The 19385-nt window shown below is 37.5% G+C and overlaps 2 protein-coding genes across 6 annotated transcripts in view; both read right to left on the reverse strand.

The window, feature by feature from the left end:
• LOC134823451 (MYND-type zinc finger-containing chromatin reader ZMYND8-like) overlaps positions 1–19385 on the reverse strand; it is a 50815-nt gene that overhangs the window by 15629 nt on the left and 15801 nt on the right. For all 3 annotated transcript variants that reach the window (XM_063834912.1, XM_063834911.1, XM_063834910.1), the window contains exons 2-6: positions 1493–1573; positions 977–1108; positions 675–824; positions 313–507; positions 81–168 (exon numbers count right to left, since the gene is read on the reverse strand). In XM_063834912.1, coding sequence (XP_063690982.1) covers positions 81–168; positions 313–507; positions 675–824; positions 977–1108; positions 1493–1531 — 604 coding nt within the window. In that variant the 5' untranslated portion in view covers positions 1532–1573. The remainder of the gene's footprint in view (positions 1–80; positions 169–312; positions 508–674; positions 825–976; positions 1109–1492; positions 1574–19385) is intronic.
• On the reverse strand, positions 1940–11301 carry LOC134823453 (uncharacterized). 3 transcript variants are annotated; one of them, XM_063834915.1, is made up of 13 exons: positions 11190–11301; positions 10561–11055; positions 9582–9829; positions 9307–9373; positions 7648–7797; positions 6700–6845; positions 6057–6181; positions 5258–5398; positions 4262–4394; positions 4024–4131; positions 3595–3820; positions 3164–3452; positions 1940–2295 (listed from the first exon to the last, which is right to left on the reverse strand). In XM_063834915.1, exons 2-13 carry the CDS (start codon positions 10809–10811, stop codon positions 2218–2220), a joined length of 1962 nt encoding a protein of 653 aa, XP_063690985.1. In that variant the 5' UTR covers positions 10812–11055; positions 11190–11301; the 3' UTR covers positions 1940–2217. The 3 variants fall into 3 exon arrangements, with proteins under 3 accessions (XP_063690985.1, XP_063690984.1, XP_063690983.1); XM_063834914.1 differs by having other exon boundaries at positions 9582–9817; positions 10561–10816; positions 11190–11295; XM_063834913.1 differs by having other exon boundaries at positions 10561–10816; positions 11190–11295.

Below are 19385 nucleotides of genomic sequence, written 5' to 3' on the forward strand. Positions count from 1 at the left end.
ACTCAAGCAATGTTTAAAATGAAGTTTGGTTGAGAAAAACGTTATCTTGGACGTGTGTTTCCATTTAATTGTGAGCTTACCCCCGTTAAAAATAATACAGTTGTGTAGAATCCACCGGCTATTGTCAAGGAAGTGTTGAGTGCATTGCCATACTCCTGCCTTCGCTTTCTGAAATGTAATACAGTAGAGATAGTGCCATTTTATGTAGGGTTAAGGATCGAACCCTAATTCTTATGGTGATCAAATTACATAATTTCAGGACGGATAACCGAAAGTTTGGTAACAGTCTGTTATTGAGTTTTCGTCACCAACCTGTCGTATGGTGCCCATATCCATCGGATAGTGAACAAAGTCAAAGTAGTTGGGAGCCACTTCAGTAGTCACGGGTTGTTGGAAAGCTTCAGTGCCACTACTTGACATACGATCGAGCGCATAGGGCAGCATCTTGGCAAGGTTTGTTCGGCAGCATTTGGAGCGGTCCCCAAGCTTCTTACACTCCTCGAGATGCTGTGAATATATCGATAATTATTTATGTGATGACGAGAAAAGAATAACATATGTAACAGGAATATTTGTAGGTGACTTAACAAAAAATGAGATTAGACTGTGTAACAACAGAACAAATTGCGCTCAGTTGGGTCAAGAAATAAAACATTCTCTAGATCTAAACTTACAGCACAACACGGACAGATCCAATCATCGTCGGGTTCTTCTGATAGAGGAACACACTTCATGTGGAAGACTCGAGGACATCTCTCACAGCATAGCATGTTGCCTGTGTGGTGACATATCCAACAATAGCAGTCGTTCTTCATCTTCTTGTCCTGGAACAAAAATCTAGATTAAAATATGTCCGAGGAACAATTATAATTTGCACTGTAAAAAAATTTGTAAAAAATAATATCACCACAATGATAACAGGCAGGGTTTAGTGAGTACTATAAACCTCAGTTGAAACACCCAATAATAAACGAACCTTCTCCCTGTTTTTCTTGTCCTTGTACTGTATAACGACAGGACCAGCCACCTCGACAACCATACCATTCTGCTTGGCGGGGGATGTGGTCGGCGAATCTTCTACATCAACCTCCATCTCACCGGGCGAGCTCTAAAAGAAATAGTCGCCGGTATAGTAACAGTTAATTTATAAAAAGGAAAATTTAGCTGTTTGAGATAATATGGTATAAGTCTCCATCGGAAGTGATGTTAAAACATGTACGAATATAAAATCATTTCAACCACATTTCAACAAGTTGAAAACCAGCTAAATTCTTAAACAACACAACAGAATTAAAGTTACGAGAGTGCTAAATCACTCTACATTCGAACTTCGAGATTTTTCAAGTTTTATCATCACATCTAAAGTTAGAGAATAGCTGAAAAATCACGAAACAACCTGCAGCATGGCATCACATGTTGTACTGTTTCAGTGCAACGAGGTTGACATAGAACTTCACTTCAAAACAAATACAAGATAACAATTAAAACTCACCGAAAAAATCGACTGATCTTTGTTTTGCTTCAAATGCATCCGCGAAACATCACGGCAGGCGGCACTTCATAAATTCATCGAGCTAGGAGGGGAAATCATGAGGATATTAAAAGAGCTAGCAGCAATATAAAAGAAAGAAGTTACTTTTGCTAAATGCGGAACAAATTAAACTAGGATTTTAATTTTAGATGCGATCACAATGGGGCTATGACTTATAAGGATCCGTCAATTACGTAATTGGTGGCAACGCGCGCGATATTTTGCACTGCGCGATCCCCAAATGCCATACGCAAACTTCTTTATATTGGTACAGAACGCTAATTACAAAGCAAACTGGCGTTATTTTCGAAAAAGTGTGCCCGAAAAGCCAACTAAAATTCAAATTTAGAGTTGTTTTTAATAAGGACATAATTATCCGTGTATTAGACAGCAATTAAATATTATGCGAACGTTTAAAAGGTAAATAACTGATTATCCATCAATTACAAGTCAGCAAAGATATACAAAATCGGGATCAACGCAGCCACACATCGATTAAAACTCTAGACCTTCAAGTTGCAAAAAATTGCCTTGGTCCTATCTTGACTGTATACGAAAGTAAATGGATTTCAAAATCTAAGACTTCAGTGCAGAGTGAAGTCGAATATAAGCTTATAAAATTATTAACATGATCTCGGCTGAATAAATAAAACAATAAGTTGTGTATAAGAAGATGAGACGCCATGTTACTGAGGAGGGGGAGGCTGAGATGGAGGGGCGGGTGGTACCGGCGGTATTTGCACTCCGGGCATCGAACCTGCCATCTGAAACATACCGTTATTTTTAGCAAAAGAATAAGTATAATATTCAAGGAACAGATGACAAAGCGGTAAATTGTTACCGGAGGCGGTTTTCTTAGACAATATGATTATCTATATGGTCATATGGAGAAGTTATCTAAGAAGTTATCAAGTCATAGTCATGAACACTTGGCTTAAAGTTACTAAAGCTTGTTTACTAATGAGTTGTTCAGATAGAGAGTTCAGGCGTTTATCATCGTATTTACATTCAGGAAACGTGATCTACCATCCTTGGAAATACAAATGTACACATCTCTAAAACGAACAGTACAGTTACTGTTCATAAAGATGCGTAATAGTGCATTCTTAGGGTTTTTACTTTTGTTAAACGGGCAATTACATAAAAACCATATGTGATTCATTTTCTTTACATCAATTACAACTTCTTTTGTCTCATTTCCAATGGGTGTCAGCTGTTTGAAGTTTTCTTAGGAAAATAATTGGGAATTCAGGTAAAAAATTCGCAAAAATTGTCCATGTTCTTTAATATCACATAACTCAAATTTTCTTAAGTTTTATGAATTGAAACCTTTTCAGCGATTACATCTGTTGATTACAGATTTTAGACTGATTATAGACTGTAATTTTCAAAATGACGGAGTAGATTTAAATCCCCATCACTTCAAAGACCTTTTATTTATTTATTTTCATTTATAAGATAGATGTCTCCATAGTACATCAACATGAAAATTCTACGAAACATACTTTTTAAAGTATGAAAATTGAATTGATCAGATCAAAAGTGACGACCATTTGAATTTTTCTAAAATTACACTATTTCTATTCCAAATCTTTAAAATCACGAATCATTATGAACAGAGATTGTACGTACCCATGGCGGCATGACAGGAGGCATCATACCCCAGCTTCCAGCGCCTCCTGCGTTCTGTTCCCATGGAGCTGGCTCTGGGGGCTCTTCTGGAGGGGGAGGGGGTTTGGTAGAGGGAATGTTAACTGCTGGTGGGGGTGGGAATCCAGGGTAACCACCACGTGGCCCAAAGTTGTTACCGAAGTTGTTGGGCTGTTGCCAGGGTGCAGGGTTGCGAGGTGGTCCTCCTCTCGGCTGGAAACCTCCCCGGGAGTTGTAGCCTCCTCCACTGGGCCCACCGCGGTATCCTCCTCTGAATAAACCAACTTTAGTCCAGGCATAAAGAATTTGAAATACGATCTTATCTAAAGCATTCGATTTCACAGTGTGCATGAAACAAAACCGTGATCAATTGAAATATTATAACAATTGTTACTCCAGTTCAAATTACAGACCTGCTATTATTAGGTGGTCCACTTGAGTTATTGTTCTGCCAGGGAGGTCTGTTACCCTGGTAACCGCCTCCCCTACCAGGGGGACCGCCCCCTCTGGGGGGACCACCCCTGTTGTTAAACCCTCCTCTTCCTTCAGAACCCAATCCTGCGTACCGGGGCCTGGGCCCTCCTCCCTGCACGTTAGCTTGGCGCGGTGCAAACGACTGGGGGCCATCATGTCCTCCGCCTGGAGTTGAAATTGTTATTATCTTAGAGGCTGCTTTGTGAGTTTAACCAAGACTAGTTGCAACTATCTTTATTAGAATAGTCGAACGTGTTAATTAGTTATGTAACCATGGTTAGTCCATGAATAAACTAATCAGGATTGCAAGGGGATTCTGTATGACTAATTAACATAAGTAATTATGTGTTTATGTAAAATTAACATACCTGAAGGAGCAGGAGGAGGAGCGTTAGCTGAGGAGAGTCCAGCTCCCTCTTCTGCGACTCCCAACTCTGCCATCAGGGACATGTATTCACTGTCCATCTTAGCTTTGTCTGATTATAGAGGAACATACGTTATAATAAATCAGATATTTTCTTATTCTTGAGAATCCACTGAATCGTCAGAAACATTTAGAATTAGAATCAAAACAAAAGAACTGTATAATTTGAAAAAACTTCTCACCTGGTATAAAGTTATCAGTGTCGGAGAGGTCGACTTGACAATCAGAAGCAAGATGACCACCTCCACCACATCTCTGACACGTGACCATCTGGGTCACATTCCTATCTCCCTGACATTCCCAGTCCCTGTGATCCTGTAGAGGTGGTGAGGTTAGGGGTTACTGGTGAGGTTAGGGGTTACTGGTGAGGTTAGGGGTTACTGGTGAGGTTAGGGGTTACTGGTGAGGTTAGGGGTTACTGGTGAGGTTAGGGGTTACTGGTGAGGTTAGGGGTTACTGGTGAGGTTAGGGGTTACTGGTGAGGTTAGGGGTTACTGGTGAGGTTAGGGGTTACTGGTGAGGTTAGTGGTTACTGGTGAGGTTAGTGGTTACTGGCGAGGTTAGGGGTTACTGGTGAGGTTAGGGTTGGAGGGGGTGGTGATTGGTTATGGCTTCGTACTTCGTGGTGGCCTAGAATCAACCGTAGACTTCAGGTAACAGATTGATCCCAGTAAATTTTAAGTTCTGCTCACATATATTTCTTAGAATTCTGGCCCAACGCATCCTGTACTTAAATTTGGTAATTAATTAAACAAAAGTGTAGCAAGAAGTGCCCATTCGCGTAAACATTATTGAAATTATACGAATGAAGTGTAACTTTCAGTGATCTCAGAGGCCTATTTGATTTGACACTACAGTATATAATAACATGTATAACTAAAGTAAAATGAAACTTTTATGAACAGCATTAATGAAGCTCGATAAATTTCCCGGTAGAATCCAACGTTAAATTTGTTAAACAAGTAATACAATTAAATTATATCCTTCTAATCATGTCAAACATTTGATTTTATAGTGACAGATACAACAATGCTGTGAATACTACACTTTCCACATCGCTTAACGAAACAATATCCCCGCTAATAACCAGGTAATAGCAACCACGCCCTCTTACACAACAATACATATCAACATACATATCAACATAATATCAGCATACATGTTATTTCAACACTTACCAGCGCACCACAGTTCCTGCACTTCAACATATCTTCATCCCTCAGGGTTCCGTTGAGAAGTGCCAACTCTCGCATTTGTAGTTTCTTCAATTCGTTAGTATTGTCGGGTGACTGTATCGCATCGTTTATAATGGAGGTTATCTGGAAATTGAGATTCACGGTTTAAGAGATGGATTTCTGAGGAAAACAGTTTGTTTTAATACCATTATATCCGGTAGTGTGGAGTGACATGGTTTGAAGGGGACACCGAGCTAGTATATAATGATGTTAGCGGCTTCAATTTGGTTTAGAGTTCCCAATATTCTTTAATTTAAGGTCTATGGGTATTTAAAATGCGACATCCCTAAAATAACGTAATGTCTTTCAACAATATACGCCGTACATCAAAGCCGAATGCCGATTGAGCGATAACGAGATAGAGTCAGGTATTTAAAAGCACTGGTGTGGATGGTAATGGAAACTTATAAGTGATATGAAAGGTTGTTTGTTTCAGATGTTTTTAAATAAATTGTGTTAATTATCCAAAATAAATTGGGTAAATTAGCTAGGGACTCTTTGGGCCCCTGATGCAAACCCCGATCAGTAAAAAGACGGGGGTAAAAGGAGGATCAACACTTCTGTACTAGTAGTATCGCGAACAGTCGACTTCTTCATTACTGTAGGCTGGTTATTTTGTTACAATGCGACTGTTCTACAACCAAAGTAAGATGACTACTATAAATAGATTTTTAAAAGTTAAAAATTTAAAGAGTATAAAACATTATATTTAAAGTTTATAACAATGAAAAAAGTAAAGTACCCTCTTGATAGCATTGTGAAGTCCCTCCTCAGTCGGCGCTGATATAAGAGCGTGGAGATCCTCATCCTCACCGGGCATAGGGAGACCATCCTTCCTTCCCTTACCCTCCTTCACTGATCCTTTACCTGCAAACAACTTCAGTTAATGGAAATAACAAACTACTTCAGTAGATGACAATAACGCTGGTACTAGGCCACAACAACTCGGATACTAAGCCACATTTGGGGTTTGTTTAAGTTATTACAGTAGTAGTGGGCCCACGTGGGGGAGGCGGGGGTGTAGGACCAGACGGAGGCCTTATAAAACGTCTCAATAACAAAGGTAAGTTAAACTGCTGTTTGTACTGACGAGTATTACAATATACACACTTGCTGTTACCCGTTACAAGGGTACATTATAACAAGCCGAGTAAATTGAGCAAGTTACCGAATGGAGTAGTACTGCGAACTCGGCAGTAAACAATGGAGAATTGACACCCGCACTTTCCAGGGCAACACTTCTAAATATAGAATAAATGCAGACCAATTTTATAGTTATTGAGCCAAGTTGACGAGCGAAAAATTACTTTTTGGGAGACATTATTCTCTGCAAACACGTACACTACATATATTATACTAGTAATATACATATAATAGTCACATACCTCGAATCATGATTTTAGTTCCGGTTTCTTCCTCTAGTTTCTTGAGGGAGTTTCCCCGGGGCCCGATCAGCAGGCCCATGAAGTTCACATTCGGATTGGCCATGACTGGAATCATCACTTTTTCCTGGTGTCGTACTTGTGGCACACTGAAAAGAAACGCCGTTAAAAGTACACAAATGCACTTTATACCAGTACTGTATTAGCTCTGTAGTATTAGAGATATATACACCACCTACAATGGACAGTAAATGTTATTTGTAAGGTTTAACGACTTTAACCTGTGTGGCAGTGAAATGTTTCGATAATCTAGACGTAATTCATATCTTTTTCTATTGTTATGTAATAAAATTAAAGATATAATCTAATGATACGTTGTCGTTAATTAATTTACGATTAAATGTCAGAGAAGTACATTAAACGCTAATTTTGGCAGTGATAGGGGATATATTATGTAGTGCAACTAAGTGGCTTTTAACAATACTTTTTTATATGATCACTGGTTTCTTTTAAAACTTATCACGGGTACGTTTAACATCATTCTGTATTAACTTGTATGTAATTGATCGATTTTAAAGATTTACATTTTTAGTAAGATCCGAGGTATACCTATCTTGAACACTAAATCAATTACAATGCAATATAAAATAACCCTCTAAGAAGTCTGACTCTAATTACTGCTAATTACTGCTACCAACATAAAAGAAATTTGTATGAATTCAAAATTGTATTTTACTCCTAAATTTTGTGTTACAGTCTTGCATATTTAAAATATAGCGATGCTTTGAATGAAATCACACAAATTTTGTCCCACCCCGGCCCGATCAGTGAGTGAGCTGCGAGGAGTAAGTCTATAACTAGCCAGTATAGTATAACCTTGGGTAGCAGTTTAATGGAACCCTTTAAAGAAAAAAACTTTTGACGAAATATTCCAAATTTAGTTTAACTTACTCTCCGCCAGCAGGCTTGAAGTTGGGATTGAGCCTCATCGCTTCCTGGATCAGCGCTTGACGCTCGTCTTCGAGTTTCTTACGTATGCGAAACTCGCGTGTGTTCAAGCGCTTACCCTCACTATTGTAGATTGGCTCTGGAGACGGCGATCTGTAAATCAGTTAACCGTTAAAAATCCGCCTACACAGAAAAACCTCGAGTAGATTCGATCCTAAATTATAATTATATGTTGATTAAGTTACAGAATATTGCGTTATGTCGAAGTGAAATGGTGGAACAGCGGTTGAGGGTCGGTTTAGTTTCAATTCAACCAGGCGAAGTCTTCATACGTTAGCTAAAATTTGGAGAGTTAAAAGCTAGGATCAGGGGTGGTTAGGAGTTAATAGTGTTAGAACTACATTAGTATTTTTACTGTAAGAGTTCTTTTAAGATTTTTCTATAATGCTGACTACGATAATCCTTGCAAATCACATCCAAAAAAGGAATGAAAGAGCCCTTCAGTTTCTTATACTGGGGTTACAAGACGTGTCCATTAAGGTGCAGTGTAACATTGTTTATTAATACAATATAAATACAATATTATGTGTGAAACAGAAAATATTTTTAAATGGGTAAGTTTCTTTAGAATTTAGATGTAGGCTCAACGTTATATTATGGTCACGAGATGGTCCAACCATTTCCCAGACAACATTCCTTCTCCACAAATTTTGGGCATTGTTTCATTTTAGCTTCTTTAAAAACTGAGCACAGTTCAACTTGGCGTAGGGATGAAAGATGCTAGGAAGTTTGTTATACCAAATCATCTTGAATTTACGTATCAAATAAAAATCAATGGCAATATGAGTATTTCATTTAGAATTTTAGTGAATATTTTCTGACAATTAGTAATGTATCACTATTTACATCAACTTCTTTTACGATATTCCTCATTTTAAAATAAAAATGTGTATTACATGAAAATTGCGAGAAAGTCTTGGGGATAATCCCAATTTTCGCTATCCATTTTGTTGGTTAAACGGAGGAAAAGGCAAAGTGAAAAATATACCAGATATTTCGCGTTCTTCGCCACTACTTCATGTCGAACTTGATGAGAATATTAGCGTCTTTTTTGTCACGATTTAATAGCAAAAAACAAACACGACTAATTTGTTTGCTATTTAACTGCTGAGGAAAATTTTCTGGATAATTGATGATAGTCACAGCTTCCTTGTTTCTATTTTACGGCAAATTTAAATCACAAATCGTACTTGGGGATTGGAATACCGCATAGGCATTCTTATAATGAAATAAAAGGAGTTTAAAATGCACACGAAAGATACTGTCCACAACATTGAATTCAGTCAACAACTCCAAGTTAAATGTAACACATAGACTATGTAATTGACATGAGACGTGCAATCAAATGTCTACAGCTTCAATCCAAAGATTCGCCTAAAACGGGACCAAAAATGTGTTTCTAACTTCGCGCAAGGTAAGCATGAAATGGGTTAAAGATACCGGTGTTACCACTTGAAGTAGTTGGCGAGAGAGAGGAGATGCTTGAGTGATATCAAAGCACCAAGATAAAACCTGGGGACGATGAGGCGGGCCTGACTGATAAGTATCAGAAAGTCTCATGCGTCTCCAGCAGTGCAGAGTGTCTCTGCCTCGTTTTCTCACCTTGTAATCTCGCTAGAAAAATCTCCGCTCTTCAGTTTCTTGTTAATTTCTTCTATCTTAACGTGAACTAAGGGTTGCAAAATTGTTTGTTACTGGGGTCAGCTGCTTTGGGTAGCAGACAGATATTCGTTAAAAAACGGATAATTGGTTAAATGAGAGGTTGTTAATTGGGTTACTTGTTAGGTGTTAGGAGTTAGTCAGTGAAATAAAATCCCAAACATATCAACCTTAACCAACAGATACATCTTCAAAAAAACTTCATAAAATGTACTCACTGAGGTATAGTCGTTGTTGTTCGTCTGTAAGATTTGGTGGTAGCGTCACTGGCATTCCAGGTATAAACTCCAAATCATCTTGAGCGCCCCATCTTGACCTTCTCTTTCGTTTTGGTTTGTCGTCAGCTCCCAAGGCTACGGATTCTCCCTCCTTTGAATTACTTCTGTTACGGCTCCTGTCCCTGCTCTTCTCGTTGCTCCTTCTGCCCTTCTTGCGGTCACGTGATCTCCGTGACCTGGACCGGGATCTGATGATTATACCCGATTATAATATAATAAAGTGATATGCCTTGCTGAATGCTGGTACCGAGTTATGACCCTTTTAAGATATTGCAGATACGTGATCTTGGCACTTAATCAGTGATTTCGTCACCCAATCAGTAATCAAATCGGCAGCTATTCGCTAGCGAGCAACAATGAGACTCATTAGGCGGTAACGAGCATGTTGGTGGATGACGATCTGATCACTTTGAGTGAATATTGATAGTGACGTTTCTTAAAACCGAAGAAATTTGCGTTATAGCGCTTCGGTTGCTGTCCTATAAGCAGTCTTCAACCAATCAGGGCATTGATTGAGTGAAGATATCACTGATTAAGTGCTGGATCACGTATCTGCAAGATCTTAAAAGGGTCATAACTCGGTTAAATTGTAAACAACCAACTTGGAATTTTGGGAAAGCAATTCAATTAGCAAACCAAATATATCTAGAAACTTTGAAGTTCCTAGCTGAAAGCGTTCTCACTTTATGGTGACAATAGCGAAAAAGAGGGAGTGGCGTGCCACACCCACTGTAATTAATAAAATTTGACGAAACTTTCAGGAAATCTAAGTTTGACCCATATCTATAATCTCTGAAATTTCTGTGCAATTCTAAGAAGAATTACGTGAGTTATTGAAGGGTTGCGTGTGGGCAGTTACTTTTGGACCACCCTGTATCATTAAATTTATTCTTGAGTAGATACCCTCTAGGTGTTTTACCTGCTGCGCCGACCCCGTCTGCTTCTATCACGACTACGGCTCCTCCTACCACTGCGCTCCCTACTCTTCTCCCGTCTGCCACGTGATCGAGATCTGCTCTTGTTGCGCATTCTTGAAGGCTCCCAAGAACCTGGGTCTTTTGGAGGTGAGTTGCCAGAGCTCTGTTTCTGGGCAGCTTGAGGTGGCCACTGTGCTGGGGGCTGAGCCTGTTGGGGTTGTGGAGACATGTTTGCGAGATGGGGCAGCAGCATCGACCCTGAGTATTGACTTCATTGAGAATCAATGTGAAACATTTAAAAGACAGTTATATGGTCAATATTTAGGAAAATCAATGTACAATACTGGTAAAATGACAACTTTGACACTTTAGTGAGTTGAAGAGCTCTTTAAGGGATCAAAAAGTCCCGTTATTGCGTTTCAACAAAGCAATTTCTATCAGGAGAGTTCCACACACGTAGACTGGTGAATTTTGAACTTTTAAGTTTCAATTACCGGCTGAAATTAGATTCAGATCAGTAAATAGCTGACTTGAATGCAAATCAACAATATTAAACATGAAAAATAGTAAAAAGTACTGAAGGGTACACCAAGAATTCATGATTGATTTAGAAATGTGAGCAAAAACTCACCTTCAGATGGTCTCGGTCCCTGGCCCATGAAGGCTGGATTAAGGGATCCAAGGGGGGTGGTATTAGCACCTGTTGCCTGCCGTCCACTAGGCATGACTGCTACAAATGTATTGAGTTAATTAATTGCTAGATAAATTGGGATGGCTAGCTCAGTCAGGTCCTGCTACTAAAAAATATTATAAAGGAGCCTAGAATTAACTGCCCACCCCACAGCCAGAAACCATAGCAGACTAGCAGATAATCTGCAAGGAAATTTTCGATTTCGGAGGAAATTTTTGGTGCCAAAGAGGAAATTTATAAAGTCTACGATCTGAATTTTGAAACATTTTACCATGAATTTTCTGGGGTAAAGAGGAGATTTTCTAAAAACAATCCAAAATTGTTGACAAATGAAAGAGGAAAAAACTAACAGTTCTTTGAATCGTTCTTGAAACTGTGTTTGAAAATGATCTCTATTGCCAAATTGCTTGTAGGCCTTCTGTGTGGACAAAATGATCAAGAATTTTTGCCTGCGGCAAACATATCTTCAATTCCTGTCTGTGTGAAAGTTTAAGTTGTATACATACATGTTACATGGTAAGGTCTCCTCCTAGTCGTTGGAGTGGCCTGCATCACACACATCGCGTTGGCGGCGTAACATATGTCTCCACTGTACTCGGTTGGTAGCCAAAGCTTCTGTTGTGTCGTTGTCGATGTTTTCAACACCTGTAAACTTAGCAGCATCTTCGAGTACGCAGGACTTCCAGTTCTTACGGGGTCTGCCCCTTGACCTCTTTCCATAGTTTGGCTTCCAGTTCAACAGAAACCTCGGTAGTCTAGAGTCTGGCATTCTAACTACATGTCAATACCAACGTAGCCTGGCAGCACTGATGAAAGTCTCAACTGACTTGATGCCAGCCCTCCTAAGAACTTCGTCGTTGGTTACATGAAAGAACCATTTAATCCTAAGGATCCTTCTCAAGGAGGTTTGATGGAAAACCTCGAAACGTTTCATCTGCTTTTTGGTGGTGTTCCAGACTTCAGCTCCATACAACAAGATGGTGAGGACAGCAGCCCTATAGATCCTGATCTTGGTTGGAGTCTTTATAGTTCTGCTATTCCAAATGTTCCAGAGCTGATGAAAGGCGCCATTAGCCTTCTGGATACGGACATCCAGGTCTCTGTTGATTGTCCCATCCCCACTAATAGTTGCACCCAGGTAGACAAAGTTGCTAACCTGCTCGACGGGTTCACCCTCAACCGACAGCTCAATACAATCATCCTTGATGAAAGGTCGCTGGGAGGCGCACTTGCTTACAGCCATGCATTGGGTCTTCTTTGCATTTATTCTGAGCCCAGCGTAGGAGCTGTAATGAACTAATAGATCAGTTGATTCCTGTAGGCCTTCCCCTGAGTTGTCCATAATAGCCATGTCATCAGCATAATCGGTGTCCAGAATGACCTTTTCCTCGACCGTCTTCATCTCTTTCTGCAGCACTGCGCCTTGACTGATGATCTTGTTGGTCTCAGCCAGAAATGCAGAAAAGTTTAGGCAGAAATTAAAGACAGGAGGTGCTTGAATGTCACCCTGACCTGTGCCTGAGTTAACATCAAACCAGTCTGTCAGCTCCCCATTAACCCTCACGGCACTCATGGTACCCCCAAAAAATGACTGAAATATTCTGACATATTTTTCAGGCAGCCCATAGTGTCTCATACTGCACCAAATAAAGTCCCTTCTGATAGAATCGAACGCTGCCTTGAAATCCACAAAATTAATGTAAAGAGGAATGTTAAACTCAAGACAGTTATGAATAATAGTTCGGAGAGAATAAATCTGATCAATACATGAGCGGTTCTGTCTAAATCCGCACTGATTCTCCCTGAGGAGACACTCCATACCAGCATGTAACCGCTTAAGAAGAATCATCTGAAAAAGCTTGGATGCTGTAGACCTTAAGGTGATCCCTCTGTTGTTCCCGCAGACTGAAGTGTCTCCTTTCTTCCCAATAACAATGATCACACCCTTTAACCAATCTTCAGGAACAGTCTCTTCTTCCCACACTTTCTTGAATAGACACTCTAGTTGATCAACTAGAGCACTCGCACCATACTTCAGTTGCTCGTTAGTTATCCCGTCCACTCCTGGGCTTTTGTTGTTCTTAAGCTTTGTCAGGGAATAACTAATCTCGTCTCTGGTGGGTGGTCCATCCGAACAAGAGAGAGAGTTAAAGTGGGGTTGGGGTGGTACTGTATTAAGTTGTATGCACTCTACATTTCTCAGGATATGGTTGCCTTTACTCTGCAAGGCAAATATAATAATTTGTGATAAATACGACAGATGGTGCAAGCTTGCCATGTTTTACTTGTGTGTTGTTATTATAGGAGAACGCCATTTTGTAATACACTATTTTGAAGGACTTCAGATATTTTGTTATTGTAGATTTTAATGTGGCCAAGCGAAAACGCAAAAAATTTTTCTGGGGCCTAGCTCCAAATGCTTGAGACTGTCTAGCTTCACTTGCCGACATTGAAATAGTGGAAAATTGGAGAGCGGAGCGAGCGGGCCACAGAAAACAGAAAATGTGTATCTGCGAGGAAATTTTTAACTTTCTGGATGTGGGCTGCCCACACATTATGAGACCCTTGCATTACAGACGTTATTCATGTCAGAGTTGCACTGAAATTGCATGTAATTGATATGGGAGGGGGAGGGGTGTTCCAATTTGATCGAAAGTAAGAAGAAATGACAATGTGATGTCATTTATCAGACACAGACTGCAATTCGATTTGCTCAGAACTTGTATAATTTCTACGGGTAACAGAGGTGCCAGAATCCTTCCACCCACGACAATATGTGATTTGGACCTTCACCTGATCATCACTCTTACATCTTAAAAGGACAGGAAGTGCTTGTTGGGTGAGGGTCTGAACTGTTTGTTGCAGTAATGTGAGCATTTAAATTAAACTGTAACATATATTGAAATTGTTTCTTCAACCACTGCGCCCCTATGTGCGGTGTTTCTTTCAACCTGATTCCTGAAGTTTTTTTCGTTTGATTTATTGCTCATGATTTATTTATTGTTTCTTTCATATGGTGGAATTTTTAAAACTGTACCAATTCATTTAATACAGGAAAGACAACATTTTGGAAAGACAAAGACATAGGGGGTTTTATTCTACCCTTGTTTTTAAAATTTTTTCCCGATCTATGACTTGAAGTGCCGAAGGCACAAAAGAGTCAAGGACAAGGGTTAGTGAACAAGTTTTTTTTGTATATGGTAGCTTGCGACCGTGCGACCGACCGTACGTGCCCTCGCCCCCAGTTATCGCCCATGTTTCTGCCTGCGCAAAGTTATTTTGCGCGATAATCTGAATTAAATTGTTGGCGCGCGGTGCTGAACTGTTAAAGTACATTGTTAATTTCACCATGTACGCATCCCTCTAAGGACTAATTGATATAGATAGCATATTATTATGAGTTAGTATTACTATTTTGCATAGATCCGTGTCAGGTTGCATATACAATAAACATATGGTTACATAGAAATATACACGATTTTCAAATTCAATATAGAATTATATATTAACTGGGCGGCGCTCGGCCTCTCACTCCGCCATATCGCATGTTTATAAACAGTTAAGACAGGGGTCCCCAGGTGGTATGGAATATGATAAAATACGCCATCGCGGATCGGGAAATTGAGCGGCCATCCACAAAAGAAAAGCGGCCGCATTTCTTGTTGTTTTACTTTTTGGGGGTATCCAACCTTATAGCTAGACAATTACCATTGTTGAAATAATCTGTGTATATTGGTTGAATAAACTACTCTGAGAAAAAAATAGCTACAAGATATATAATACAGAATCAGATAACAGATAAATTAATGTTGATCCATGTACTCAAATTACACACACGCAGCTAACACAAGGAAAAGATTTGGGGCAAAATTTGAGTTTCATTTCCCTCTGACATACACAAAGAGTAAAGACTATATCAGATCATGGAGGGCCTGAGTTAATGAACTGAAGTAATAGATCTAAAAGATAAGAAAGCGAACACATTTAAAATCTTTAACCAAATACATACACTCGAAACAGCTAAATCGATGGATAAAAGTCGTTTAAAGTGCATTCAAATGATGTGTATTATATGTATTGTATTAAAAAACAAAACTTGTCTCACTCAATTTTACGTTGTAAAAAAGAGTTGGAAATGTTGATAATAAACAATATGTTAAATTTTAGGTGCATTGCGAATTTATAGCATTATTCAATGAAACAAGAAATTTGTTTCAATGAAACAAGAAATTTAATTTTTAGCACATTTTACAGAACAAAAGGATGTTAAACAATCTATAAAAATATAATGCTCATTTGGTGTATTATATGACTTTCTGTCCTTGACTGTTAGTTTGATTTTGAAGGGACAGGTAACTAACGGGGCAAAGATGGTAGTCTTTTACTTGGTGTGCCATTTTATTCCTTCCGTGCTCAATTTTCTCCTAACTCAACAAATTCACCAAAAAAAGTGGTACATTATTTGATGCAATTTTCAAAAAATCGTGTTATATATATATATAACTCTAAAACTCTGGTCACAAGAGCAACTGCCTAAACGTGAAGAAGTGAAAACAAATACATAAAATACTAGCAATCCTTTAAATTCGCAATAAATAAGTTCGTTCAATGTCATATTATAATTCTTAAAACCGCATATATGAGACCAGTAAATAATTTAATTGGTCTATAGACTACTGTTTAAAAATCTCAATATAAACTTTTTAACAATAATAAATTAATTAAAAACACACAACAACCTTTGGTGTGTAAGAATGATTAAACAGCCTCATTTTGACACAAAATATCTTCATAATATTATAGTATATGCTATATAATAATATTAGAACTGTTTAGTTGAGTTCAGGTAACAGAATTTAACTGTAATAGAACCTCTGCTGTGTTATCCACTGTTGAGATGTAGCCATATTTTCGTCCGGTCTAACATTGACCCCGGATCGTGTTAAGTAAAGGAAAATGTATGATCCGTCACATCATCACACATGTGAACAAGATATCAACGCACCATGTGAAAAAATATATAGTAAATAATTCCCGACCAACATTGTCATGCGGCAGTTAGGTTTCAGCTAATTAAGAAATACAAATTAAATTTAACTTTAGTGTAGCAATATTATCAAATCTTTGAATATACTATAATCAATAATGAGGAAACCGTCCAGTCGCCACTCACGTATCACATATCAGCAGTCAACCAGGGCGTATAAAAGCTTAACTGCGCCTGGGTCCTTTCACCAACTGTGTTAATGAAAGTGACGGTACGTGTTGGAACCCTTCTGTGAGTTATATATTACTTGATTACAGGTCGGGTCAGGTCGACTTTCACAGCTCGTGTATTATATACCAGCTAGCTGAGCTGCTTATAGCATACGCACTTACTAACTCCACAAAAGTATATTTATAATAGTATAGTAAAGTGACTGATGCATGATATTATCATCTAGCGCCAAAATCTAATTGAATATTATTTATTCGGTATGTATCTAAATATTTTATTGATTGATCGAGTGTGTAATAAATTTGTGATCAATAGTAAAATTTGATTGAATTTATTTGAAATTAAAAAAAAAGAAAGTTGTAGTTAATAATTTATTAATTTATTAATTTTGATGGTAAGAAGTAAAATACAATTTTTTAAGTAAAATGCAATTTTTATTTTCCACAGACGAATCAATACATATTGAATTATAAATATCCGATAATTCCACTAATAATCATTAAAATTTGCTTTGTAAAATCAAAAACGAAAAGCCGTACGCTGAACGCACGCGGCATCTTTTCGGCAGCTGCCTAACTTGTAGCCGCTAACATCAAAGCCGCCGCGCGCGCCAAGTCACAAGTGCTGGGGTGCATTCTCATTAACAATTAAACTTGGTCAAAGATATTTATATACAATTCCTAAATTAGTGAAACAAATTTTTAGTGAAACAAATTTAAAATTTTATCCTTTATTTTACAATCATAATATATTAATATTTATAAGCCTCCGTTTTGAAAGTTTTAAATTTTAATATATTCACATTTCTATTTAAAATTCAATTTAATGTATAAATCAATAACTGGCCGCCAAAGCCGCGCATTCTTAAAAACAGGATTAAATTGTTTATGATTGTACGACAAATAGAAATAAATTTAAAACAATCCGTGGTTTTTTAAAAATAAATTATAATCTTACCTAAATCCAAAGCCAGCTTTGTAAAATTTACTATTAGATCATAATATATCGTCAATTCTAAATATTTACAATGCAACATTTCATTAATCTACATACAAGCGTACTCCAGCCCCTGCACGCATCCGTTCTTATGCGGCGCGGCTCAAGCCGCGCACGCACGTATTATTTTATACTTTTTGCTTTCTAATAAATATCGTGTCAATGTGTACGTCTAAATGTTCATGTTTTGTGTAAACCGAATCCAATTAAGATTAGTGACAAGGATAAGGACCCAAGTGCCTGTACGGCTTTTTCGGACCCCTGTGGACCACTACTCTTGAAATCGCTCTACAACTAGTGAACATTTATAACTGTCATATAATATACTAGAAACCCGCCGCTAGTCGAAAGCTTTGTTCGAGGAAATGTTAAGCATCAGTTATGTTTTAACTTTTCTTCATCATATAGCCCCAAAACGATACTTTTTACCGCATCAAAAAATTTCAATCACAACCAAAGTTATAAATATATATATAGGTATATAGCGTCATGAGGGTAAATGTGAGCTAGTTGTGAAATTCTGATGTAGCATACAGCATAACACCGCGCGTTGAAATCCGCTGTAGTTGAAAATTTTATTAAAGGACACTATAAGTGATAAGGGAGCGAATTTATCGTTCGAATTTATCGGTCATCGCTAGTCAATGGTCAAACAATCCAACAAATATGCGTTAGTTCCCGAACCCTGCTTCACTGAAAATATATGAATTACACATTTGAATCATTTCGGTAAATGTCAGGTCCCTCATCGTCTCATTTGATAGATCTGTTCAAATTGAAGTTTTTACGTATGAAAAATTGTGATAAATAAAAAAGGAAATTTGTGCTGAATGAAATTGGTAACATGACATAATCTATCAAATGACTCAACACTTGGGACGCTGAGTGTAGATTTAACCTGAGTTACAAATGTGAATAAATGGATATAGGTTGGAAAAACGTTAGAATTATTATTATTATCGTTATATAAAAATATTATATAAAAATTGATTGTTATAAAAATAAATAGATAGGAAGAAGTCACTGTACAAAATATAAATGTAAATTGTAAATAAATAAATCAAATCACATAAAAAAATGAAACGCAATCAAAATATAATCATTACACGAAATATACAATGACAGAAGATAAAAGATAAGAGATAAAAGATAAAAGATAAAAGATAAAAGATAAAAGATAAAAGATAAAAGATAAAAGATAAAAGATAAAAGATAAAAGATAAAGATAAAGATAAAGAACAGAATGACATAATAAAATAAAATCTCTGACATAATGAAATAAAATCATAAATAATAAATAAAATCACTTCCGCTTACTCCTTCTTTTACCCTTCCCGCTAAAATCAGGTTCATTAAGATAAATCTTGATAAAATCTTCGTTGTCTTTTTTGAAATCGTCGTAATTTTCTAAAGTCTCAAGGATGGTGGAGACTATTACCAATGACTGTTGTACAGTCTCACCATCCTTTGGGAAGTATAATTTCTCCTCTCCATCTGAATGTCGTTTACTCATTGTCTTAAATTAGTAAATAGTCTTAAATATAGATATCTATATTATATTTATCTATATCATATAATAAAGTTCAATCACAAAGTTTATGAAATCATTTATGATACAAAAACTTACCAATAAAATAGGACATACACACCTTTCCATCTATCACTTTCACTGTCATCGACATGTTATTCTTTGATTGTAAGGGTATTCGATAATTGAATTGTGATGTCATAAGTAGGTAATGTAATTGAACAATGGTAGTAGGCCCCTCACTGTCTCATTTAAAAGATCTGTTCATCAGACAAATTGATATTTTTACGTATGATTGAATTGTGAATTGTGATAGATAAAAAAGGACATTTTTGCTGAATAGTATGGGGAAAATGAAATATTTTATCAAAATCAAAGGACTCAACACTTGGGA

Source organism: Bolinopsis microptera, chromosome 11 (assembly GCF_026151205.1).
Source record: "Bolinopsis microptera isolate Bmic1 chromosome 11, MBARI_Bmic_1.0, whole genome shotgun sequence".
NCBI classification, from domain to species: domain Eukaryota; kingdom Metazoa; phylum Ctenophora; class Tentaculata; order Lobata; family Bolinopsidae; genus Bolinopsis; species Bolinopsis microptera.

Coding starts and splice junctions, on each gene's coding strand:
- LOC134823453 (XM_063834913.1), bottom strand. CDS start 11,283: ATGCCTAGTGGACGGCAGGCAACAGGTGCTAATACCACCCCCCTTGGA. Junction 5,399..6,056: donor TTCACAATGCTATCAAGAGG/GTACTTTACTTT, acceptor CTCAATTTCCAG/ATAACCTCCATTATAAACGA. Junction 2,296..3,163: donor CTCCTGTCATGCCGCCATGG/GTACGTACAATC, acceptor GGTATGTTTCAG/ATGGCAGGTTCGATGCCCGG.